Consider the following 24,457-nt stretch of genomic DNA (forward strand, 5'->3'; position numbering starts at 1 on the left):
TAACAGTGTGATTTAGGATAGGGATCTTGGGCCAAGTGGTGTCACTTTGATGTCCAGAGGGGTTGGAGACCAAAAGACAGTCATATTAGACTGTCAGCCATGACTACGTGATCAACCACCAATAAAAACCATGGATATGAGCCAGGGGTGATGGCATACACCTGTAAAAGAAGCTTCAAAACTGAAAATCAAACAGGAAAAAAAAAAAAAAAAAAAAAAAGAATGAAAAAAACAGAACAAAATATCCAAACACTGGGAAACTATAGAAGGTGCAATTCTGTATAAAGGGAATATCAGAAGCAGAACAAACAATTAAAGGAACAAAAATGTATGAAACAACAGTGTCTAAGAGTTTCCCCCAAATTGATGTCATATGCCAAACCACAAATCCAGGAGACTTTCACACATACACACGCGTGCATGCACATGCACATACACAAATTCAAAAAATCCCACAACATCTATATATATTATATTTAAACTCCAGAAAATCTAAGATAAAAGAAAATCTTGAAAGAAACCAGAGGGGGGAAAAATCTTATCTATAGCAGTAATAAATTTACATGTTGAGAGAAAAACCACCACTACCACCACCACCTAGAATTCTGTATCCTGAAGAAATTATCCTTCAAATGTGTAACTGAAATAAAGATTTTACCAAACAAATAGAAATTGAGGGGTTTTATTGTTAATAGACTTACCTTGCAAGAAATGTTAAAAGAAGTTCTTTACAGAGAAGGAAAATTATATAGGTCATATACTCAGAAAGGAAGAGCCTTAGAGAAAGATAAGTGGAGATAAAATAAAAACTCTAATTTTTTGTTCAAAACAATAATGACAATGATGATTTGATTATGCATACATATATAATTTATAGTGAAATGAGTGAGAGCGATTGTAAGGAAAAGAGGGGAAGAATTAGGAATACTTTGTTATTTTTATTATTGCACTACTTGAGTATTGTGTTATTTAAAAGTAGCCTTGGACTTGAAAACTCTGGGGCAACCACTTAGCATAACTGATGTGCTAAAAAAAAAAGAGAGAGAGAGAAAATTGATTTATATGGAATGCTCAATTGAAACCACAAAGGTAGAAAAAGAATAGAAGATAAAAATAAAAATACAGAACAAGGGCGGGCTGGGGTTGTGACTCAGTGGTTGAGTACTCGCCTAGCATGCATGGAGGCCCTGGGTTCAATCCTCAGCACCACACTAAAAAATAAAATAAAATAAAGGCATCGTGTCCACCTCCAACTAAAACAAAATATTTTCTTTAAAAGAAGAACAGGGAAATGAATAGAAAACAATAACAAATATGGCAAATATTAATCCAACAGTATCAATAATCACTTTGAACCTCGATGATCTAACTACACCAATTAAAAGACAGAGACTGTCAGCAAATCAAAAAAAAATCTGTTCCCAAAAGAAAGTCACTTGAAATATAAAAATACACATACATGGGTTAAAACTAAAGGGATAGAGAAAAATTTACCATGCTAACATCTCCATCATTTTTTTTCTTTTTTTTTTTTTTTTTTTGGTGCTGAAGATCGAACCCAGGCCCTTGTGCTTACAAGGCAAGTACTCTACCGACTGAGCTATCTCCCCAGCCCCACCATGTTAACATCTGTCAAAAGAAAGCTGGAGTAGTTATCTTTATTTTAAATAGAGCAAACTTCAAAGCAAAAATAATTTTTTTAGGGATAAAAAGAGACATTATATAATGATAAAGAGATCATCTTTTCAAGAAGACAGAACAATCCTTAATGTGTATATGCCTAATAGGGCATCAAAATATAAGGGATAAAATTGCAAGGAGAAACCCATGAATCCACTATTATAGTTCGACACTTTAACATCATTCTGTCAGAAATAGACATATCCAGCAGGCAGAAAAATAAGTAAGGACATAGTAGAACTTGAAAACTCATCAACCAAGTGGATACAACATGTATCTGTAGAGTTCTTTTCCCAATAAGAGCAGAATACACATTCGTCTCAAGATCACATGGAACATTCATCAAGTAATCCTGGTGACAGCTTCTGGGTCAAAACTCCCTTTTATATCTTATAGCCACATTCTGGGCCATAAAAATGAATGTTAACAAATTAAAAAGAATAGTTGTGCTCTTTGATCACAGTGGAAACAAGTTAAAAACCAGTAATAGAAAGATAGCTGGAAAATCCCCAGATAATGGCAGATTAAACAAAACATTCCTAAATAATAACTCATGAGTCAAAGAGGAAATCTCAAGAGAAATTTAAAAGTATTTTGAACTAATGAAAATGAAAACAATTTATCAAGATTTGTGGGATACAGTGAAAGCAGTACTTACAGGGAAAATTGTATCATTGAATTAGAAAATCAGTATTCTAAGCTTCCACTTTAGGAAACTAAAAGAAGAAAAGTAAACTAAATCCAACATAAGCAGAAAGAAAAAATTATTACAAATTGGGGCTGAGAATATGACTCATGCATGAGGTACTGGGTTGGGTTATTAGCACCACAAAAATTTTTAAACTAAACAACAACAACAACAACAATAAAATTAGAAATGAAATTGAAAACAAAAAATCAATATAGAGAATCAGCTAACCCAAAAGCTAGTACTCTGAAAAGATAAATAAAATTGATAAACTTCTAGTCAGCCTAAGGAAAAAAAGGGATAGAACACAAATTAGTAGTATAACAAAATTTTATTTTATTTTAGAAATTTTATGCTAAAATTAAATGTTTAAATTTTATTTTAAAAATAAAGAAGAGAATGTCACTACAGATACTATGAACATTAAAATTATAATCAATAATTACTATGAACAACTACATGCTCAGACATATGAAATGGACTAATTCCTTAAAATATACAATCTATTAAAATTTACACAAAAAGAAATAGACAATCTGAATAGGTCTATATCTTTTAAAGAAATTGAATCAATAATTAACAGCCTTCTAAAACAGAAAGTACCAGGTCCAAATGGGTATGCTGGCAACTTCTACAAAGCATTTAAGGAAAAAAATATATCAATTCTCTATAGGCTCTCAAAATAGAGGCAAGGGAATACTTCTAACTCATTCTATGAAGGCAGCATGACCCTAATACTAAAAACCAAACAAAAACATCACAAGAAAAGAAAACTAAAGACTAACATCTTTCATGAATATAGATGCAAGAATCCTCAAAGAAATAGTAGCAAATTCAACAATGTATAAAAAGAATTATGCACCATGACCAAGTAGGACTTACTCCAGGTATATGAAACAAGATCTTCATTCAAAAATCAATGAATGCAACACACCAAATCAATGGGATAAAGGAGAAATATCGCATGATCATATCAATAGATGCAGGAAAAGCATCTGACAAATGCAACATCCATTAATGATAAACAGTTTCAGCAAAGTAGGAATAGAGGGGAATTTCTTCAACTTGATAAAGCACAGCTATAAAAATCCTCTGACTGACATTATACTTAGTAGTGAAAAACTATAAGCTTTTCTGCTAAGATCAGGAATAAGGAGATCTATTCCTTTTCAACACTGTACTGAAGTCCAAGCTAGTGAAATAAGACAAGAAATGGAAATAAAAAGTCACCCTTTTTGCTAATGACTCAATAATCTATGAAGAAAATCTAAGTGAATTGGAAAAAAAAAACTCTCGAAACTAAAGCAATGATAGCAGCATTGCAGGATACAAGGTCAACCCAAAAAAATGAATGTCGAGGACTGAGGTTGTGGTTCAGTGGCAGAGAGCTTGCCTAGCACGCACGAAGCACTGTGTTTGATCCTTAGTACCACATAAAAATAAATAAATAAAAAACAAAGGTATTGCGTCCATCTGCAACCAAAAACTTTTTTTAAAAAAGTCAATGGCTTTCCAATATACAATCAACGAACAAGTGGATTCTGAATTTAAAAGCACAATACCATTGAATTAGCATCTTTAGTGTGAATCTCACAAAATATGAGCAAGATCTATGTAAGGAAACTAGAAACTCTGAGGCAAGAAATCAAATAACTAAATAAATGAAGATATGTTCCGTGTTCATGGATAAAGGGACACAGTATTTTCATAATGTCAGTGCTTCCCAACTTGATCCTTAGTCAACACAATTCCCAGTCAAATCCCAGCAAGATACTTTGTTGATATAACACCCACAACTGATTCTGAAGTTTATAAGGAAGCTGGGCCCAGTGGTGCATGCCTATAATTCCAGCGACTCAGGAGGCTAAGGTCAGCCTCAGCAACTTTGTGAGACCCTATCTCAAAATACAAAATAAAAAGGATTGGGGCCAGGCGTGCTGGCACACTTCTGTAATTCCAGTGGCTGAGGAGGCTGAGTCAGGAAGATCCTGAGTTCAAAGCCAGCCTCAACAACAGCGAGGTGCTAAGCAGCTCAGTGAGACCCTGTCTCTAAATAAAATACAAAATAGGGCTGGGGATGTGGCTCAGTGGTTGAGTGCCTCTGAGCTCAACGCCCAGTACCCAAAAAAAGGAAAAAAAAAAAAAAGGAAGGGTTCAGAATGTGACTCAGTGGTTAAGTGCCACTATTATGTGCCCCTGGGCTCAATCTCTGATACCAAAAAAATAAAAAGAAAGAAAAAATTTATAGGGAGAGGCAAAAAAATATCAGAATTGCCAACATAATAATTAAGATGAACAAAATCAGGGGACTAACGACTAACATTACTCAACTCTAAAACTTATTATAAAGCAACAATAATCAAGAGAGTGTGGTATTGGTGAAAAAATGGACAAATATATCAATGAGACAGAATAGAGTACCCAGAAGTAGATCCACTTAAAAATAGTCAACAAATATTTGACAAAGGGCATAAGTGGTACAATGGAGAAAAAGTAGTCCCTTCAACAAATTGTGCTGGAACAGTTGGACATTCATATACCCCAAAAAAAAAAAAAAAAATCTATACACAAAGTTCACACTCTTCACAAAAATTAACTCAAAATTAGGCATAGACCTAAATGTAGAACATAAAACTCCAAGAGAATAACCTAGGAGAAAATCTAGGTTACCTTGGGTTTTTTTGTGATGGCTTTTTATATGCAACACCAGAGGCACGATTCATGAAAAAATGTTTCATAAACTGAACTGAACTACATTAAGATAAAAAAAAAATCTATGAAAGAAACTGAAAAAAGTGAGAAGACAAAGCACAGACTGGGAGAAAATATTCACAAAAGATACATCTGAATAGGACTGTTATCCAAAATATATAAAAACTTCTTAAAACTCAACAGAAGAAAACAGTTCGATTTTAAAATGGGCAAAAGAGACTGGGCATGGTGGTGCATGCCTATAATCCCAGCAACCGGAGAGACTGAGGCAGGAGGATCACAAGTTTGAGGCCAGTCTCAGCAACTAAGCAGGCCCTGCAATTTTTCAAGACCTGGTCTCTAGATAAATATATTTTAAAAAGGGGTTGGCGATGTGACTCAGTCTCCAGTACAGAGAGAGAGAGAGCCAGAGAGAGAGAGAGAAAGAGAGGGAGAGAGAGAGAGAGAGAGAGAGAGAAACAGGCTGGAATTGTGGTTCAGTAGTAAAGAATCCCTAAGTGGTTCAATCCCAGCACCAAAAAAAGGGCAAAAGAGGGCAAAAGATGCCTCATTAAAGACATGGAGATGGCAAATAAGAGCAAATATTCCTGGACTTAAAATTGTTCTACTTGTGGCTTTCCCTTTTTTTTTTTTTGCTTTTTTAATTTTCTTTTTTCTTTCTAGTACTGAAGACTGAACCCAGGGGCACTCTACCACTCAGCAATACCCCCAGCCCTTTTAACTTTTATTTTGTGACAGGATCTCACTAAATTGCTGAGACTGGCCTTGGACTCTGATGCTCCTGCCTCAGTGGAATTACAGGCATATATCACTATGCCTGATGTGATTATTCATTCAAGTAGAAAACCATACTATGAGGTAGGCTAGATGTATTAAATGCATTTTTTACTTATGATATCTTCAGCTTACAATGGGTTTATCTGGAGGATATAACCCCACCATAAGTCAAGAAGCATCTATATATAAAAGATGCTTGCCCTGTCATCTAGGCAAGTACACTCCTGTAATCCCAGCTACTTGAGAGGCTGAGGCAGGAGGATTGCTTGTTTGAGACCATCCTGGTCAACCTAATGAGACCATGTCTCAAAATAAAAATTGAAAAAGGACTGGGGATGTAGCTCAGTGATAGAGAAGTTGCATAGCATGCATAAGACCCTAGATTTGATCCCCAGCACCACACACACACACACACACACACACACACACACACACACACAATGCTCAATGTAAGCAGTGAATTACAAGTTAAAATGAGATACCATTATACATATATTACAGTGACAAAAATTCAAGTAAATATTGGCAAGGATGTGGAGCAATAGAAACTCTAATTCACTGTTGGGGGAAATGCAAACTCTAAGTTAATGTTTCAGGGAGTGCAAAAGAATCCAGCCACTCTTGCTGGGCATGGTGGTGCATGTCTGTAATCCCAGAGCTCAGGAGGCTGAGACAGGAGGATCGTTCAAAAGCTAGCCTCAACAATTTAGCAAGGCCCTAAACAACTCAGTGAGACCCTGTCTTTAAATAAAATACAAAAACGTGGCTCAGTGATAAAGCACCCCTGGGTTCAATGCCTGGTATCAAAAAAAGAAAAAAAGAATCCAGCCAGTCTAGGAGATAGTTGAGGCACTTACTTACAACACTAAACACACTTTTACCATGCAATTCAGCAATTGTGCTCATGGATGTATTCAAATGAGTTGAAAACAGATATCTACCCAAAAATCTGCAGGGATGTTTATAGCAGCTTTGTTCATAACTGTTAACTATTGGGAGCAACCAACATGCCCTTCAGTAGATGAACAGATAAATGGTGGCACATACAGACAATGGAATAATGGAATATTACTCAGCACTAAAAAGAAATGAGTGGTCAAACCATAAAAGGACAGGGAGAAAACTTAAAAGAAAATTACTAAGTAAAAGAAGCCAATGTGAAAAGGTGTCATACTGTATGATTCCAACTACATAACACCCTAGAAAGGTAAGAACTAGGGAAACAGAAAAAGATCAGTGATTGCCAGGGCATGGGGGTTTCTAGAAGAATGAATAGATGGAGCACAGGTGAATTTTTGGACCGTGAAACTATTCTGTGTAATAGTATACTTATGGGTACATGTTATTATACATTTGTCCAAATGTATAGACTATACAACACCAAGAGTGAACTCTGATGTTAGCTGTGGACCTCAGATGGTTATGGTGTGTCATGGAGGCTCACTGATTGAGACAAAAGCACCCTTCTGGTATGGGATACTGCTAAGGAGTAGGGTTGGTTGTGCGTATGGTATTTTCTATTCAATTTTGCTGTGGATCTAAAAATGCAATACAAAACTGTAGCCCATTATAAAACCACAAGTTTAGTCATCTCAGGATGCAGGAGCTCTTTGTACCTGGCAAATGCTCTGCACATGGGAGGGACTGTCATGGCTTGAAGAGACAGGAGATATACTCTTCCATATTAGGCACAAATGTGGTATTTGCTGTGAAAAGCTCCAAAATGAAGCATATTTTAAAGGGTCTTTTTTTCTCACTTCTTTTAGGTATATTTATTTATAAAGTTTATAAATAAACATTTATAAAGCTAATGTGATGGAGGTTCCTGGACCCAGAACCACGGCTGACACTTTTAGGGAGCGGCATCCAGCTCCCCTGTCATCCCTTCCTCTGCTCTTACTAAATGCCAGAGACGATAAACCAAAGCTTTGCGAACCAATACTTTAGAGATGGCTTCATATCAGAACAGGCTTTAGTCAGGCCACGTCCCCTTCCCAGATGTGTTTTTAAACACTCTCCAACTCTGAGCCTCTATGAGCCACGCTTGCTCTGGCTGTGAGGCCTTTGACCTTGCAGTTCCCTCCACTGAGATCACTGTCCCCACATGGCCTGGCTGACAGCTCGCTATCTTTCTGGTTGTAGCATAGACATCAGTTCCTCAGGGAAGACTTGTGGCCTCGCTAAACAGAAAAAACTGCCACTTCTCCATACCCCTGTGTCCCTATTTAATAAAGTAAATGACAATTTTCTGTTTACTTGTCTTTCCTGCGCTAGACTACAGCCTCTCTGAGAGGAGAGAGTTTTACCTGACTCTCTACTCCCAGTGCTAAAGGGGAGTTGCAAGCCCAAAGCTGAAGATGGCCCCAGAGACGTCACTGCCCTGGGAGGTCCAGATCCAAAACCTCCAGGCAGGACTCTGCCTCCACCAAGAGTGGGAAAATCACCTTTCACTCCTAAAAGAACCATTTGTATTATTAAAAGAATAATTAACATTAGAGGCTATTCATTTCAATAGATCTTTTAATAGGGACTGTTTAAGAGTGGATTTTTTTAAATATTGGTTTTAAAAAATTAATCAAAGGGAGAATTTAAAATCCAAAAATCTCTCAAAAGCTAGAGCAAAGAATCTGCAATGATAACAATGAGAACAGACCTTTGTGTACCTGGTTAGGAATTTTCCATTTTATTGACAGAAAGGCAAATACCTTCTGCCCTGGCACCTTCCTCTTGCCTGGAGTTGGCTGCTTTGACCCTGCACCTTTGTTCAGCCCCGCCCAGTGTCATCTGGCTGCAGCCTCCGGTCCATCAGCCTCAGAGCCAACTGACTGTGCTGAGATGGGGCCGCTCCGGGCAGGCCTATGGCTGAAGAAGTTATGGATACTCTTGCAGGTGGCTGTGGAGGTGGCCATGGGCAAAGTGCTAATGACACTATTTCCAGAAAGAGCCAAGCAGAATATCCTGGCCATGGGCCAGAAGACTGGTATGACCAGAAACCCTCAATTCTCCCCCGACAACTGGGTCCCGACCTTCTTCAGCACCCAGTATTTCTGGTTCGTCTTGAAGGTCCGTTGGCAGCGACTGGAGGACAAGGCTGAGCTGGGGGGTCTGGCCCCAAACTGCCCTGTGATCCGACTCTCAGGACAGAAGTGCAACATTTGGGACTTCATGCAAGGTCAGGAGGCTGCGGTGTGCTAGGGCGCTTGAGATGGTGGCGGGAGGGGACAGACAAGGGTTGAAAGGTACTGAACTCTACCACTCCAGCTGCTCCTTCTGGGGCTTCTTGTCATCGTCCCCCTCAGGAAGTGGGGAATTTTCCCAGGTTCTGTATGGCATCAACGCCTTCCCAGGCACTGCAGTCACAAGTCATGCACTCTGGCCCCCTCCGGCCTCTCGGCCCTTGAATGCTCTTCTTACTGTGTAATCGGTTCTACCTGGGTTGCCCTCTGTCCACCTCTGCCTGGTGAAATCCTTCAGCTTCCATTCAATGGCACTTCCCTCAAGCAGCCAAGCCCCACTTCTCCTATACAGATTATTCCTTCCATGAGGCTATGAAGGTATGATCTTGGCCTGCAGGACTGAGGTGGCTTCCTAGAGGAGGTGACTTTGGAAATGGGTCTTGAAGAATGGGGAAGACTGTTTTAAGCAGAGGGAAGGGCAATAGTGTCTTTCTTTCATTTGTTTGGTCATGATTTTAAACCAGAGTGCACAAATGATCTCAATTTACTCAACAGTTAGCAAGTTACCATTGATTTCAAGACCAATGTAAGTGACAACTAACTTTTATTGTGCGTTGACTATGTGCCAGACACAGTGAGAGAACAGGCCAATCTGCTGAATGTCAGTTATCCAAAGATCAGTTTCCTGAAAGCCAGCTTGCCTCAGGGCCTATTCATAGAATTGACGTCCATGATTTAACTGTAAACTTTCAGTTAGAAAGTGTTTAAACTTATCACTGGTCCCTGCTGCTGCTGCTTAGACTGAAGATGAGGAGACAAAAACAAAAACAAAAATAAAAAAACTTTATTTGTAAAATGGAGTTGACTTTAAGCCTATTGACCCAAAGTCCCCTGAAATAATAGGTACTAGCCTTATAGAAATAAACCCCGCTGGCATTCATCCCAGAAAAGCTCATAATCCAGACTGAGAGATGGAAGAGTGAGAGAGGAAAGCAGAGGGTTCTGGGGAAGAGGCCCTCTTATGGATGGGGTAAGGAGATGGTCAAAGGAAGGCTGTTTGCAGAAAAAAATGGTGAGCCTGATCATCTAGGGACGCAAAGTCTTGGTGCAGTTGAGGAAGAGGGTCTTGAGGAGCAGGCAGGACAGGTGGGAGATGCAGCAGAGGTCTGAGATGTAGAAATGGGGTTCAGGAAACAGGAAGTGGCTGGGTGTGGTGGTGCACCCCTGTAATCCCAGTTACTCAGGAGGCTGAGGTAGGAGAATTATAAATTTGAGGCCAGACTGGGCAAATAAGTGAGACCCTGTCATAAGATAAAATAAAAAACTAAAAGGGGCTGGGGATAAAGCTCAGTGGTAGAGTAGCTCTGGGTTCAATCCCTGGTACTACAAAAAAGAAAAAAGAAAAGGAGGAAAAAAAAAAAAGCAGGAAGAGGTGAAAGATTAAGCTGAAGCCATCATTAGGGGCCAGAGCTTAGAGGGCCTTATGTGTCTTCTCTGCAGGTAGGTGTTATCCTGAGGGTGTTGGTGGGTTTTGAGAGTAAACATGATCAGTTCTGCTTATTACAAAGACATCCTGTGACTGTTTTGGAATACTATCAGACCATTAAAATGCTCTGTTGTATGCTTTGGGTATAAACTCTGAACTCATTTTAGAGGCACAGATTGGGAGAACTGGAAGATTCTTTATAGTTCGTCTAAAGCAACTCCTTCATTTTTTCAGATACAAAGGGCCAGAGAGGTAAATGACTTATTTAGAGTCACAGAGCAAGTTCTTAGCAGAGCCAGAACTAACTGGTGTATTTTCTGTTAATGAATAAAACAGAGAAATCCTCAGCCATTGTCCAACCTCTGCATGTCCATGCACAAGCCACACACACACAATTGACACACACATACACACACAGAGCAAAACATCAATTAACTGACATGCTGTAGCAGAAGGCAAGTTATGGATGGTTTGTTTTCTAGGCATCTTAGAGTTCAAATGAAACTGACTTTATTTCATCTCCTGTTTAAAATTTTCTAAAATATTTCCAAGGGTACTGGTGAAGTATTTTCTAGTAATTACAAATGGAATTTCTCTGCTGAGAGAGCCTGCTGTGGGGGCTTATTTACTGGTCCAGCCGTCATGAGGGTGGGCTTGAGTCCAGCTCCGCTACGGAGCTGTTTTCCCAGTTGAACTTGACTATCCTTGTCTGATATTTTAAAAAAGGCGTGCTCTGAGCTGGGGCCTGTGGCCATAGGCAGAGGCCCAGCCCTCAACCCTGACACCCTCTGATACTCATCCTTCCTTTTTCTACTATCAGGAAAGCAGGGAACTAAGTTTAAACTTTGCCCTCAATACTGGTCACTGTACCCAATCACTATAAATAATTAAACAAATGGTTCTGTCCCTTCCAGAGTCCTGATGAGCAGGTGTTGAATATTTTGCCAATTAAAAAAAAAAAAAAAAAAATTCCAGACAGCTAAAATTTAGAACCAGACCTGACCCTAAATCACTTTTCTTATCTGAAGAGTGACTCCCTGGGGTCACTGGAGTCTGACAACCAGCCACTTGGCCGTGACTGGCCTGAGAGCCTCCCTGCTAACAACGGGGCCTCCCTGTCATGTGAGTGAGGAGTCATCATGCAATCGACCAGCAGGCCCGAGGCCCACTGCATGTCTCCTGGGGCCTCCTGTGAAGAAATCCTGCAAGTCAAACACAAGGAAAACTTTGTAACTTCAGAGAAACCTGCCTACCTTCTCCTCATACTGTAGTCTGAAAAATTAGGAATTAAATATTAATTGGGTTTCTCCTTTTACTTGGCCACCAAAAAAATCTCAGAGTCAATTATATAGCTCAGTCACAATAAATGCACAGGACCTTTGAGCCTGCTTGTTTATCCATTTTTCCCTCCTGTTTGATGCCTTCCAGAATGGCATTTTTTCCCCTTAGTTTCTACTTAATATTTTATTATGTATGTAAGCTGCTTCAAATCCTTTGCAGAACAAGGAGGATGTATAACTGACCAAATAAACCCAAGCAGGTTAAGATGCCCTCCCTCCCACTCCATCAGCAAGCCCTGTCGATCTCTTTTCTCCCTTTGCCTCTGCCTACACACCAGCCCTGGTTCCCATCGTCTCTCATGTGGACTTCCACAAGGTCCCCTAACTGCTTCTTCCCCACTTCCATTGTCTTTCTCAGTCCTTCCTCCACAGAGCAGCTACTGATCTTCAAGTGTGAATCTGCTCACTACACAGCTCTACTGAAGAGGTCAGGATTCTGGCTTGCAAGCAACAGAAACTCACTCTGGTTTTACTGGCCACATACACACCCATCCATCAAGAGGCATATTGGAAAGATGTTGGGGTCCCCTGGGAATCAATAACAGCTGGAACCCTGAGTATAGATTGTCTTTTGGCATCAATGGTCACATTTGGATCCTGCTGTCACTATGGTTGCTAGGCAAGCCCATCACCATCCCTGATTGGGGCACCACCATTGGGCTAGGAATGAATTCTACCATCTCAAGACTCCAAAATCAATGATTTATGTGGGAGCATCTAATCAACTCACTGGAGGTGGGGAAGGTCACTGCCTGTACTCTGGCTGCTGGGGGCAGAGTGGACCTGTCCCCTCTGTCTTCCATAAAGCAAGGCTGGGCACAGTGTCTATTAACAGTACACAAAATAGGGAATTGCAAGTAGAAAGGAGGTGTGGGGCTGGACAGCCAAAACTGCAATAAATATACACCACCCTTGCAAAATATCTCCCTGTCTTCCCATTGTACCTTGAATAAAATCTGGATTTTGCATCAAGGTCCACAAGAACCTCCTGCTCTGTCCCACACCAAACTCCCCAACCACCTCCTCTTGTTGCTCTCCCTGCCTGGTTCCAGCCAACGATCTTGTGGATCCTTGAACAAACTAAGCTCTCTCCCTCCACGGGAGCTTTGCACATTGAGTAGCTAAGCCTGGAATGTTCTTCTCTTTTACCCACAGCTGGATTTTTCTTGTTCTTTACTTCTCAGGTTCAATGGCAGCTTCTCAGAGGGCTTTCCTTACCCATCTGATCCCGTTAAGTCCCATTCATAACACTGATTACAATTTGAAGTGACTCATTTCTGTATTTACTTGTTTTTTTTTTTTTTTGGCCTTTCTTCCCATTAAACAAAAATCAAACTGCAGAGAGCAGAGACCTGCTAATCTCACTCTCCACTGAACCAACAGTTGGCAGGGAGGCTTAAATATTATAAAATCTGAATAAATGTTTGTACATAGAATGTGAGTGTGCTGGAGATTGGGGATATGAGTTTGAATGAGGCCCAGCTCTAAGGGGTAACAAGTACCTGGGGGACAGGAACACTTAAATAGACAATGTCACAGTGCAGGAACAGCACTTACTCCAATAAATGTAGGGCAAGGGCTTAACAATGTTTTAGCTCTGACTATAAGAATCCACAGGGTTCTCCCCAAAGCTGGCATAGGACCAGTGACTCACACATGGTCCCACATTCAGAAGGGTCTCATGCTTGAGGACTAATACTCTGTATAGCTGTTTTGAAATTCTTAACAAGTTTATCTTGGAACCTGCATTTTGTAAGTGAAGCCCAATGGGGCAAGGGAGGCTACCCTGAGGACACACAGCCTTGCTTTTCAGACCTTACAGCTTGGGATGTGCTCCCGGGGCCCACTCTTCCATCCCCAGATGCCTTTTCTTCCTGTTCCCAGTCAGTGACTGTTCCCACCTTCTAGCCCCATAAAGAGCCCGGACACAGCATGAGGAAGGTCAGGGTTGGGTGTCGGTATCCCCTAGTGTCTTTGGGCAGGGCATGTGAATGACTGTCCCCAGCCTGGTTAGCAGCACCACAGTGCAATTTGGCAAGTGATTGGGGGTGACTTAAAGGAAGAAACCTCTTATCCCCTCTTCTCTCCCATTAAACCTGCCAGCATTCCCCTGACAGGTTGAAATGTGTCCCTGGTTGGGGTGGTAGGCAGGTCTGACTCGCCTTGCCTTCCATGCTCCTGGCCAGGTCATGGTGCCTTGTTCTGGTGGCTAAAGGGAGGGGGAAGCCAGGAGCCTGTGGCCACAAGCACACATGCAGCCTGCACTCACCCTTTGAACATCCCTGTTTCTGGGGGAGTGTCACATAAATAGCAACTAGAAAGCCGCATGCCAGGTCAAGCTAGAGATCACAGAAGAATTTTTTTTATTTTAATAAATGCTACAGTACCTCCCCCTCCTTTTTGAGCAAGGGACCTTGCGTTTTCATTTTGTAGCAGGCTCCACTCCCCCTCTTCATGGCCTCCTCATTTTAGAACTCAGAGAAGAGATACGAGCAGAGTAACCACTTACATTTATCGAGCACCTACTATGAGCCAGTCACCATTTTAAGCCCTTGTCAGTATTTATTTATTCCTCATAACAGTCTTATAAAATATGTACTATTATGTTATTTATGGATGTGGACACTGATGCACTTTGATTGGCAAGTCCAGAAGCCAAGCTGTTCATTCTGACTTCACCACTGACCTGATGTGTGTTGGTCCTAGAGGTCTGTAAACCTCAGATTCTTTGTAAGGTGGGGAAATTTTACCTACTTTGCCGTATTATTAATCTCATCACCTGAGAGAATGGAGGCCTACTTGCCTCATAAACTGCATAACAGGGACTCCCCTGTAACTATTTTAACTGCCACCATCTGCAGGTGGTCCAGGGCAATCGCCTAATACAAACCTCTCTTTTTGGAAAGGTGGAAACCAGCTCCAGCGCCTGCTAAGTCATGCTGTCTAGGAGTAGGCCCCTGACTGCCCAGGACACATCCTGGAGAGACAGCAAAGGTGACAGGAGTGAAGATGATGCCTGCAAAAATAAGTCAATAAATTGTGCATGTTCTTGGCTTATAATGGTTGTTTTTCCATTTCAGGCAACAGGCCACTGGTGCTGAATTTTGGAAGTTGCACCTGACCTTCATTTCTTTTCAAATTTGACCAATTCAAGAGACTCATTGAAGACTTCAGTCCCATTGCAGATTTTCTTGTCATTTACATTGAAGAAGCACATGCATCAGGTACTGAAAGGTTCTTTTTGCTTCTCCTTATTCCCACCCTCTCTTTTCCCTCTCCCCATACAAGATTGATAGTGGGCTGGAGGAAAAGGAGGAAGGAGGAAAAGAACTGCTGTTCATGGAGCACCCACCACCTCCGGGTCCCTGCACTGTGTTTACCCCACCTCACTCCACAGTTTGCTTTTAACCAGGACACAAAGAGCAGAAAACCTGGAGAGATGGGGTCCAGCAAAAGAGCGTTCTAACATTTTAAACAGATAAATTGGGAAACCAAGGGAGAGCAATTGACTTGAGCACATCTACAAGGAATTTGGACCTGAAATAAGTGAAATGACTGCTATACAGTTATTTGTAGGATACATGTAAGACAGTTGGGCATAGTGGCACATGTCCGTAATCCCAGTGACCTGGGAGGCTGAGGTAGGAGGATCACAAGTTTGAGGCCAGCCTCAGCAGTTTAACAAGACCATAGGCAATTTGGCAAGACCCCCCGCCATCTAAAAAATAAATAAAAAATAAAAAAGTGCTGGGGATGTAGCTCGGTGGCAAAGTGCCCCTGGATTCAATCCCCAGTACCCAAAAGAAAAAGATATATCCTTAGACTCAAAGAGATATGGTTCCCGTGAGCCAGTAATTCTCAGGCTATCATAAGTATCAGAAGAACCTGGAGGGCTAGTTAAAGCAGACAGCCTTAGTAAATCTGGGACAGGCCTGAGAATGTATATTTCTTTAAGTTCCAAGTGATGCTGGTCTAGGGACCACAACTGAGAGAACCACTGATCTAGGCCAACTCTTTCCTGCATGGGAATCTTTTCTCTAGCCCCTATCTGCTGGTCACCCATCATGGTCATTTCATGGGAAATCTTCTTTGCTAGGAAAGTTGAAAAAGTGAGATAGTCCTTCCTTACAAGAGGCAGACATGTTCCTCCAGGAAACATGCATATCTTGGTCTAAACCCCTTAAACTTTATAAAATGGTCAGACACATCTCTGATCTTCCTGGGGACTGAACTCATGAATTTGGCCCAAGTCTCAAATTCAGAGATTGTGGAAGGCAGGAAGGCTTGTGTGGCTAAATGGAACAGGTGTCATTTATTCATCCATCTCCCCACAAAAGGGAGAGATGCTGTTCGATTCATTGTTGTCACCCAGCACTTAGTACAGTCCATGTCACAGTCAAGTTCTGTAAAAACGGGAAGAATAATTGTTTAGGCTCATGTTAGCCTTGCTGGCTTGTCCATGTCTCATAAGCATAGAGGTGATTCTGATTAATCTTTAGCCAAGTTGACAGTAGTACTTTGCCTAGTGTGGTCCCCAGATCTCCAGTGACAGAACCACCTAGGTTGCTTATTGGAAATGCATATTCCAGGGCCCTACCTGAAACCCACTACATCTTGACATAAATGCACACAAAAGCTTAAAAATTGTTTTTCAACTTACACTGTGTTCTTTTAACTGGCAGCATCTGTCCCTATGACAATTTTGGAGCGATTTAAAATATTATAATAGGATAGTGTTATGAGAGGTTCATTATACTGTTCTCTCTTTTTTATGTGTATTTGAAATTTTCCATAATAAAATTTGTTTTAAAACAGCTTAGGGGACAGGATAGCAAACATAAGCACAATGTAGCTCTTTGTGAAACATCCCTTTGTGAGAGCAGCAGTCATCAATTAAAGAAAGAGATCTATGGCAGTGACACTGGCATCTGTGGTCTCCAAGGCTGAGAAGAGACAGTGCCTCCATGTCACACAGCTGGAGTTCAGCCAAGCCCAATTTGATTTAGCTTTCCTGGTGGGGGGGGGGCACTTTTCAAACTTTAATGTGTGATCAGATCACTTAGGCATCTTATTGAAATGCAGATTCTAGCTCCAGAGTGTTGGCATGGGGCCAGGTAAGGACAAGGCTGCTGGTCCAGGGACCATACTTTGAGTAACAAAGTCCCAGAAGATACAGTTTTAATCTCCAAAAGAGTAAACTGCAAACTGTGACAAGAGAGTTTGAAACATCACCAACATTATTTCCTGGTCCAGATACCTGTCCCTGACTCACTTTTTCCCAGAATCAGACCAGGTAGGTTTAAACCTTTCTGGAACCTAGGGCTATCTACTACCTCAGTCACCAAGGAAAGGCTTCCTGTCCCTGTCCTGACACACTTTACCACGCCTACTGTTGACAGTTTTTCCTCCTCCCCATCTCCTTCCTCAGGGTCCTTGTTTCTATCAACCAGACAGAACTGGGCATAACCTGCACTTCAGAAATAAAATGTACAGAGTTAGTGTTTAGCAGTCCTAGGAGGTGGTCTGGGTCAGTCTCTAGGGCCCAAATCAGTTGACTTGACGTCCTCCACACACCACATTTGTCTAAGTAAAATACAGGGAGGCACAAGGCATGGTGGGAAGATCAGACATTGGTTTTTCAGACCTGGGTGTGAGTCCAGCTCCATCACATGCTGGTCATGTGATCTTGGTTAAACTCCCCTTCACTCCTGCTTCTCTACCATAAAAATGACATCACCTGCCTCACAAAATTATTCATTCAACATTATTTAATGAGCATCTACAATATTGTCCAGGCCTGTGCTGGGGCTAGGGAGATAGAGAGAAAAGATATACACAGTTCCTTCCAGTAAGGAAGTTACATTTAAAGTTAGGGAGGAAAGTCTCTGTGCCGCTCTGGGCTCTCCATGTTCTCAGTTATATACTATGGGGCTGAGAATCCCTGCTTGGCCTGACATGGGAGGCACTGGGAAACTCCAATGAGCCCATGGTGGACACAGCTGCCTAAACATGGTATAAATAGAAGTTGGTGTTATCATCATCAAGAAATTTGATGATGAGTAATAATATCTTTGACCAGATATTTGTATCTTGAAAGGAATCTGAAAAGTTGGTTTAACTTGGGAGAAGGGTACTGAGCAAGAAGACTTGGAAGCACCAAGGAGGTGAAGCTGACTCTACTGATACACTTAAGCAACTTATCTCAACTACAGGGCAGCTATTACAGTAAACATAGGCCTTGTGGCTTCTGAAGGAACCTACGACTACATTACCTGGATTCCAGTTTCCCCAGAAATGGGGCAAGTGGAGGGTCAAGGCCATGGGCAGTTTTTTCAATGTGTGGGCCCATTGTAGTGAGTCTCTAGAGGACAGGTAGAAGGATGGGTTGGATGGCAGTATGAGTAGGAGATAGGAAAGCTGCACAGAAGGGGATGAGAACAAGGGTCACTGCCAGACTAGCCACCATACCTGGCTGTGAGCTCACCCTGAGCAGCTTAACCAGGGCTGTCAGTAGAGCTAAAGCAACATCAGCTCCAGTAGCAGAAGTCACAGTGCCTAATCCAAGAAAGAGAAGGCTCCGCTCTGCTCACACTGCAGTGGAGATAGTCACTGTAACAAAAAGAGCAAAGGTGAGAGACAGCCTATGAGCAGGGATCAAGGAATCCAAGTATTTCACCCAGTTACTGGAGCAAAGAGCTGGAGGAAGACTAGAGGGATGGGCAGGGGCTAGATCAACGAAGGCTTCATGGATCACACTGAGGAGCTTGGGATTTATCTGGATGGTGATAGGAAGCCACTGAAAGATCTAGGAAGGAGAGTGACATGGACAGATTTGCATTTTGGAAAGAACATTGTGGTTATGAATAATTAGGAGAGGAAAGTTGTCTAGACTCTAGAGCAGTAGTTCCTTTTGTTTTGTTTTTTTTATTTTTTATTTGTTCTTTTTAGTTATACATGAGAGTAGAGTGTATTTTGACATATGATTCATACATGGAGTATAACTTCCCGTTCTTATAATTGTACATGATGTGGAGTTACATGGTTGTATATTCATATATGAACATAGGAAAGTTATGTCTGATTCATTCAACTCTTTCCTATTCCCATCCCCCTCTCCTTTCCCTTCATTTCCCTTTGTCTAATCCAGTGAATTTCTATTCTTCCCTCCCTCTACCCTTATTGTGTGTCAACCTCTGCATATCAGGAAGAACATTTGGCCTTTGTTTATTAGGGATTGTCTTATTTCACGTGGTACAATATTCTCCAGTTCCATCCAATTACCTTCAAATGCCATAACTTCATTCTTCTTTAAGACTAGTAATATTCCATTGTGTATAAGCACCACATTTTCTTTATTCATCTGTTGAAAGGCATCTAGGTTGGTTTCATAGTTTAGCTACTGTGAATTGAGCTGCTATCAACATTGATGTGACTGTGTCACTGTAGTATGATGACTTTAAGTCCTTTGGGTATAAACCAAGGAATGGGATAACTGGGTCAAATGGTGTTTCCATTCCAAGTTTTCTGAGGAATCTCCATACTGCTTTCCAGAGTGGTTGCACCATTTTGCAGTCCCACCTGCAATGTATGAGTGTACCTTTTTCCCCACATCCTCACCAACATTTACGTAAATTGTGTTCTTGATAATTGCCATTCTTACTGCAGTGAGATGAAATATCAGTTTAGTTTTAATTTAGAGCAGCAATTCTTAAACTAGTTCCTAAACCAGTTTTAATGCTCTAGTGCATTTCATCTGACCCAGATTGCTGGGTCCCAACCCTGGTTGGTCGAGGGCGAGTCCTGAGAATCTGCATTACTTAAAAGCTCCCAGGTGCTGCTGCTGTAACTGCTCTGGGGCCCACACACTTAGATAACCACTGCTCTAGACCACTGCCTCTCAAAGTATAGCCTAGGCACCAGGAGCCTTACATTCTGGGAGCAGATTAGATGCTCAGTCACACCCTAGACTGAATCTGAATTTACCTTTAACAAAGTCTTTGAGTGACATATATGCTTACTAAAGATCAAGAACCTTTTCTCTACTGGACTACCTCACGTTGAAGAGCTGAAGCCTGGAAGTTGGGAGTCCAGGGCTTCAGTGTTCCATCAATCCGTAACTATGAAACCTGGAAGATGTTCCTACAATAGGAAATGGGGCAAAACCATGGCCAAGGGCTCCTCTACCTGGGGACCTTCTGTTAAAAGTGGGTGGTATTGGGCTGGGGAGATAGCTCAGTTGGTAGAGTGCTCGCCTTGCAAGCCCTGGCTGGGTTCAATCCCTAGCACTGCAAAAAAAAAAAAAAAAAAAAAAAAAGTGGGTGGTATTTAGCCTGCAGGAATTGGGTGCCATGCCTGTAGAGCTTGAGTGCCTAATCTTTTTCTTCCAGATGGCTGGGCTTTTAAAAATAACGTGGACATCAAGAGTCACCGGAACCTCCAGGACCGCTTGCAGGCAGCCCACATGCTGCTGGCCAGGAGTCCTCAGTGCCCTGTGGTGGTGGACACCATGCAAAACCAGAGCAGCCAGCTCTACGCAGCCCTGCCCGAGAGCCTCTACGTACTCCAGAAGGGCAGGATCCTCTACAAGGTGATGACCCAGGGGTAGGAGGCCCAGGGAGGGTCAAAGGGGTCAAGGAAGACAAGGACAAAAAGAAGGTTTGGTATCAGAGAGACCCAGGATTCAAGTCACTGCTAGTCACGTGACCATGGGCAAATCCTTTTACTTCTTGGAGCTTCAGTTTCCTCTTCTGCAAAATGAGAAGATTGGTCCTCACCTCACCAGAGATGAACTGAGCCCATGAAAGCCCTGGCCTTTTTTTTTTTTTTTTTGGTACCAGGCATTGAACCCAGGGGTGCTTTACCACTGAGTCACATCCCCAACCCTTTTTTGTATTTTATTTATAGACAGGGTCTCACTGAGTTGCTTAGGGTCTCACTAAATTGCTGAGGCTGGCTTTGAACTTGTGATCCTCCTGCCTCAGACTCCTGAGCTGCTGCTGTTGCAGGTGTGTGACGCCACACTCTAAAAGCCCTGGCATTTGGACAATAACTGCATCCTACTGGCTGCCTTTGGAACTCAGATGACTGGCCCAACCCTGATTTTAAACTGGGAGATAGAAGATGTTTCCATTTTATAAACGATGCTCAGAGAGGGGAACTGACTTGCTCAAGGTTACTAAGCAAGGATTTGATTTCAATTGTAAATGTTCCAGATGAGAAGCAGCAGGATAGGGAGGGGCTGAAGTTGCTCATCACTGAGGAAGGCCTGACTCTGGAGTTGGTGTTGGAACCCAAAGTGAGTGGACTCTATGGGTAGGAGCTGGAAATGTTGAAGCAGAGATGCAGCCAGAGAACTGAGTCTGGGCTTCCTGGTGATTATTTCCCCCTCACAGTCCCCAGCCTTGTTAGGGAATAGGAGCTAAACATAAGCATGGCCTATGGTGCCTTGGACAGTGTTGGACTCTGAGAGTAGGAAATAAGTTTAGAGCTGCTGAAGGGATTTGCAGCCTTGGACTACTGATGATACCCAACCATGTGGATGCTATTCCGCCCATGGATCAAACTGGCCCTACTTATATAGGTGAAACAAGCAATACCTTGTAGATGGAACCCCAGTGGGTTGAGGGTCACAGTACAAGGATGCAGGTCCCTCTTCCTTGCCCCTCCCCTGAGACAAGGTTCTAAGATGCTGGGCACAGAGTCTCTGTGCTGGGTTAGGCCCTGTGCAAATACTGGAAACAAAAATGATTTTAAAATGATCCTGCCTTACTTCCAGGTGCTCACTATCTGGGGACAAGGAAGATTCAAATAAAGAGTAGTAATACAATGTCCTGAGTGCTGAGATTCCACAGCAGGGCTCAGCAAACCTTTTCTGTAAAGGGCTAGATAGTCAATATTTTTACTTTGTGGACCAGATAACCCTGAATCCCCAGGGATTCAGTTTTGCTGTTATAGCACAGAAGCAGCCACAGATCAACTGTAAATGAAGAATGTACACATCAATCTGACTGGGGTCTCAGGCTGCAGATTTTCCAACCTTTGGGGAAGGGTATCAGAGGATGTGGCAAGCTTGGGCCTTAAAGCATAAGCAGTCAGCTGGATGTGGTGACACACACCTATAATCCCAGTGACTAGGGGGGCTGAAGCAGGAGGATCATGAGTTCAAAGCCAGTCTTAGTAACTTAGGAAGACTGTATCTCAAAATAAAAAATAAGTAAAATAAATAAAAGGGCTGAGAATGTGGCTCAGTGGTTAAGCACTATAGGTTTAATCCCCAGTAGCAAAAAAAAAAAAAAAAAAAAAAGCAGTCAGTCAAGTAAGAACAAGGAAAAGATTGCCAAAAATATAGGAACAGGTGGCAAAGACCCTGAGGCACATAGCATAGAGTGTAAATAGGGAATTGGAAGCAATTGGGTTACAAGGTCTGATCCTGGACCAAGGAGTCTGGCCTTCATCTTAGGGCAAAGAAGAGCCATACGAAGATTCTGGGTAGGAAACAGGCATAATGAGATCTGTTCTTTATGAGGATCATTGGCTGCTGAACTGAGTGGCATATGTCTATAACTCCAGTGACTCGGGAGGATGATACAGGAGGTCACAAGTTCAAGGCCAGCCTCAGCAACTTAGTGAGGCCCTAAGCAACTTAGTAAGACCCTGTCTCAAAATAAAAAATAAAAAGGACTGCAGATTCGGCTCAGTGGCAAAGATCCCTGGGAAGGAAGGAAGGAAGGAAGGAAGGAAGGAAGGAAGGAAGGAAGGAAGGAAGGAAGGAAGGGAGGGAGGGAGGGAGGGAGGGAGGGAGGAAGGAAGGAAGGAAGGAAGGAAGGAAGGAAGGAAGGAAGGAAGGACGGAAGGAAGGAAGGACCATTGGCTACTGGGTGAAGAATGGACTGGAGGGAGCAAGATAGTTGGGAGGTGTGGCCGCTGCCGGGAGTAGGGAGTGCAGAGGGCTTCCCCAGGACAGAGGGGCTGGAGGGGCAGTGGTGGTCCTGGTGCAGAGTGAGCTGCGCTCCCGTGGGGACTGGGAGGAAAGGCAGGTCTGAAGGTCTAATGAGGGAAGAGAAACTTATTTGTATAGATCCCTTTCTTCTTCTAAAACTCTGTCACTTTGCCTCATGTTTCCTTCTACTTCTCTGTCCAGTTCTCTGATTAAAAGTTGATGCCACCCCACCCACTTTCCTTGGGTGATCTGATCCACTGGCCAACTGTACTGATAACACCAGTATAGATAATTAGCCCAGATCTCACAACCAACCTCCAGACCTACATATTCCTTGCAGGTTGGAAATTTGGGAATGTCTGATTCATTTCTCTTGCAGGGTAAACCTGGCCCTTGGAACTACCATCCAGAGGAAGTTCGTGCTGTTCTGGAAAAGCTCCGCAGCTAACCTGGACAGAATCCCCCAGTTCTAGGTGACCCACAGAAGGACTCCTTCAGGCTTGGCTCTCCCCTCAGCCCAGGTGACTTTCACCTTTGATCTGTGTTACCAGCTGAACTACTAGCTCAAATTTTTTTGGATCTAAGCAAACAAATGCTGGTAGCACAGGTCACAACACCCAATCAGGACACATTGTTTCCTTTTTTTTTTTTCTGTACTGGGAATTGAACCCAGGGTTGCTCTACCACTGAGTCATATCCTAAGCCCTTTTGGATTTTATTTTGTGACAGGGTCTCACTGATTGCTCAGGCTGGCTTTTAGCTTGTGAGCCTCCTGCCTCAGCCTCCTGAGTCTCTGGGATTACAGGCACATTACAGGCACTTCACCCAGCACCAATTTTTATAGAGAAAATGAAACAATATTTGAGCTGTTCATGCAAGTGAATTGTTAAAGAACGTGCAACTCTGCACAGCTCCCTCGGTGGAGACCACGTTCATTGCACAGTGTCTTCTAGTGAAAGGGCAGTTACACTCCACTGGCATACTTCTGAAGTGTGGTGTCTCCTTTGCCGCTCGAAAACCAAGTGGTTCAATATGGTACCCCTTCTGTGAGGCAAGTTCATTTGGCCAAACCTGTTGTTCACAGAATTGATCATTTAAAATACTAAACTGGCTTTTAGAACCAAGCATAGGAAGAATTCCACTTGTTAAGAAGAGATGAGGAATGTAAGGGGAGAGGTGGGAACAGAAGAAATGATAACCCTTTCCTTGCCGAAAGATTTAAATCAGTCAGTGGTGGTGATGTGCGAGTTTCCATGGTAACCATCCAATTCTACCAGGAAAAGGAGAGTACTCATTTTACCACCTTTGAATATATTTCACAGAAATCTGGCTCTCTGTTACTCTGGAATCTTTCACTGTTTTCACTTATCAAGAGACATTTTGACAGGAGGATTTTTGGCTTCTCCAAAGCATGATAACCTTAACCAAACCAAACAATAAGCACCGGCAAAAACTATCGTTCAGCTATGCAGAAGCTCATAATTGAAATTGTTTCTCCGAGTTCTTCACTAGTCTCTAAATGGTCATTTGTGTTAGATCACATCAGATTAATGGATAACCTTTACAATTCATCTGTTTTAACTCTGCTTCTTTTCATATTTGTTTATGATGGCCACAGCCTAAAGTACCCACAGCTGTGACTTGATTTTTAAAATGTTC

General features: G+C 42.1%; 1 protein-coding gene across 1 annotated transcript; it reads left to right on the plus strand.

The window, feature by feature from the left end:
* Positions 1 to 8,644: 8,644 nt before the first annotated feature.
* DIO1 (iodothyronine deiodinase 1) lies at positions 8,645 to 23,632 on the plus strand. The gene is made up of 4 exons (XM_079142412.1): positions 8,645 to 9,029; positions 14,940 to 15,083; positions 20,247 to 20,446; positions 23,178 to 23,632. Exons 1-4 carry the CDS (start codon positions 8,693 to 8,695, stop codon positions 23,244 to 23,246), a joined length of 750 nt encoding a protein of 249 aa, XP_078998538.1. The 5' UTR covers positions 8,645 to 8,692; the 3' UTR covers positions 23,247 to 23,632.
* Positions 23,633 to 24,457: the final 825 nt, after the last annotated feature.

Source organism: Sciurus vulgaris (assembly GCF_902686455.1).
Source record: "Sciurus vulgaris genome assembly, chromosome: 1".
Classification (NCBI taxonomy): domain Eukaryota; kingdom Metazoa; phylum Chordata; class Mammalia; order Rodentia; family Sciuridae; genus Sciurus; species Sciurus vulgaris.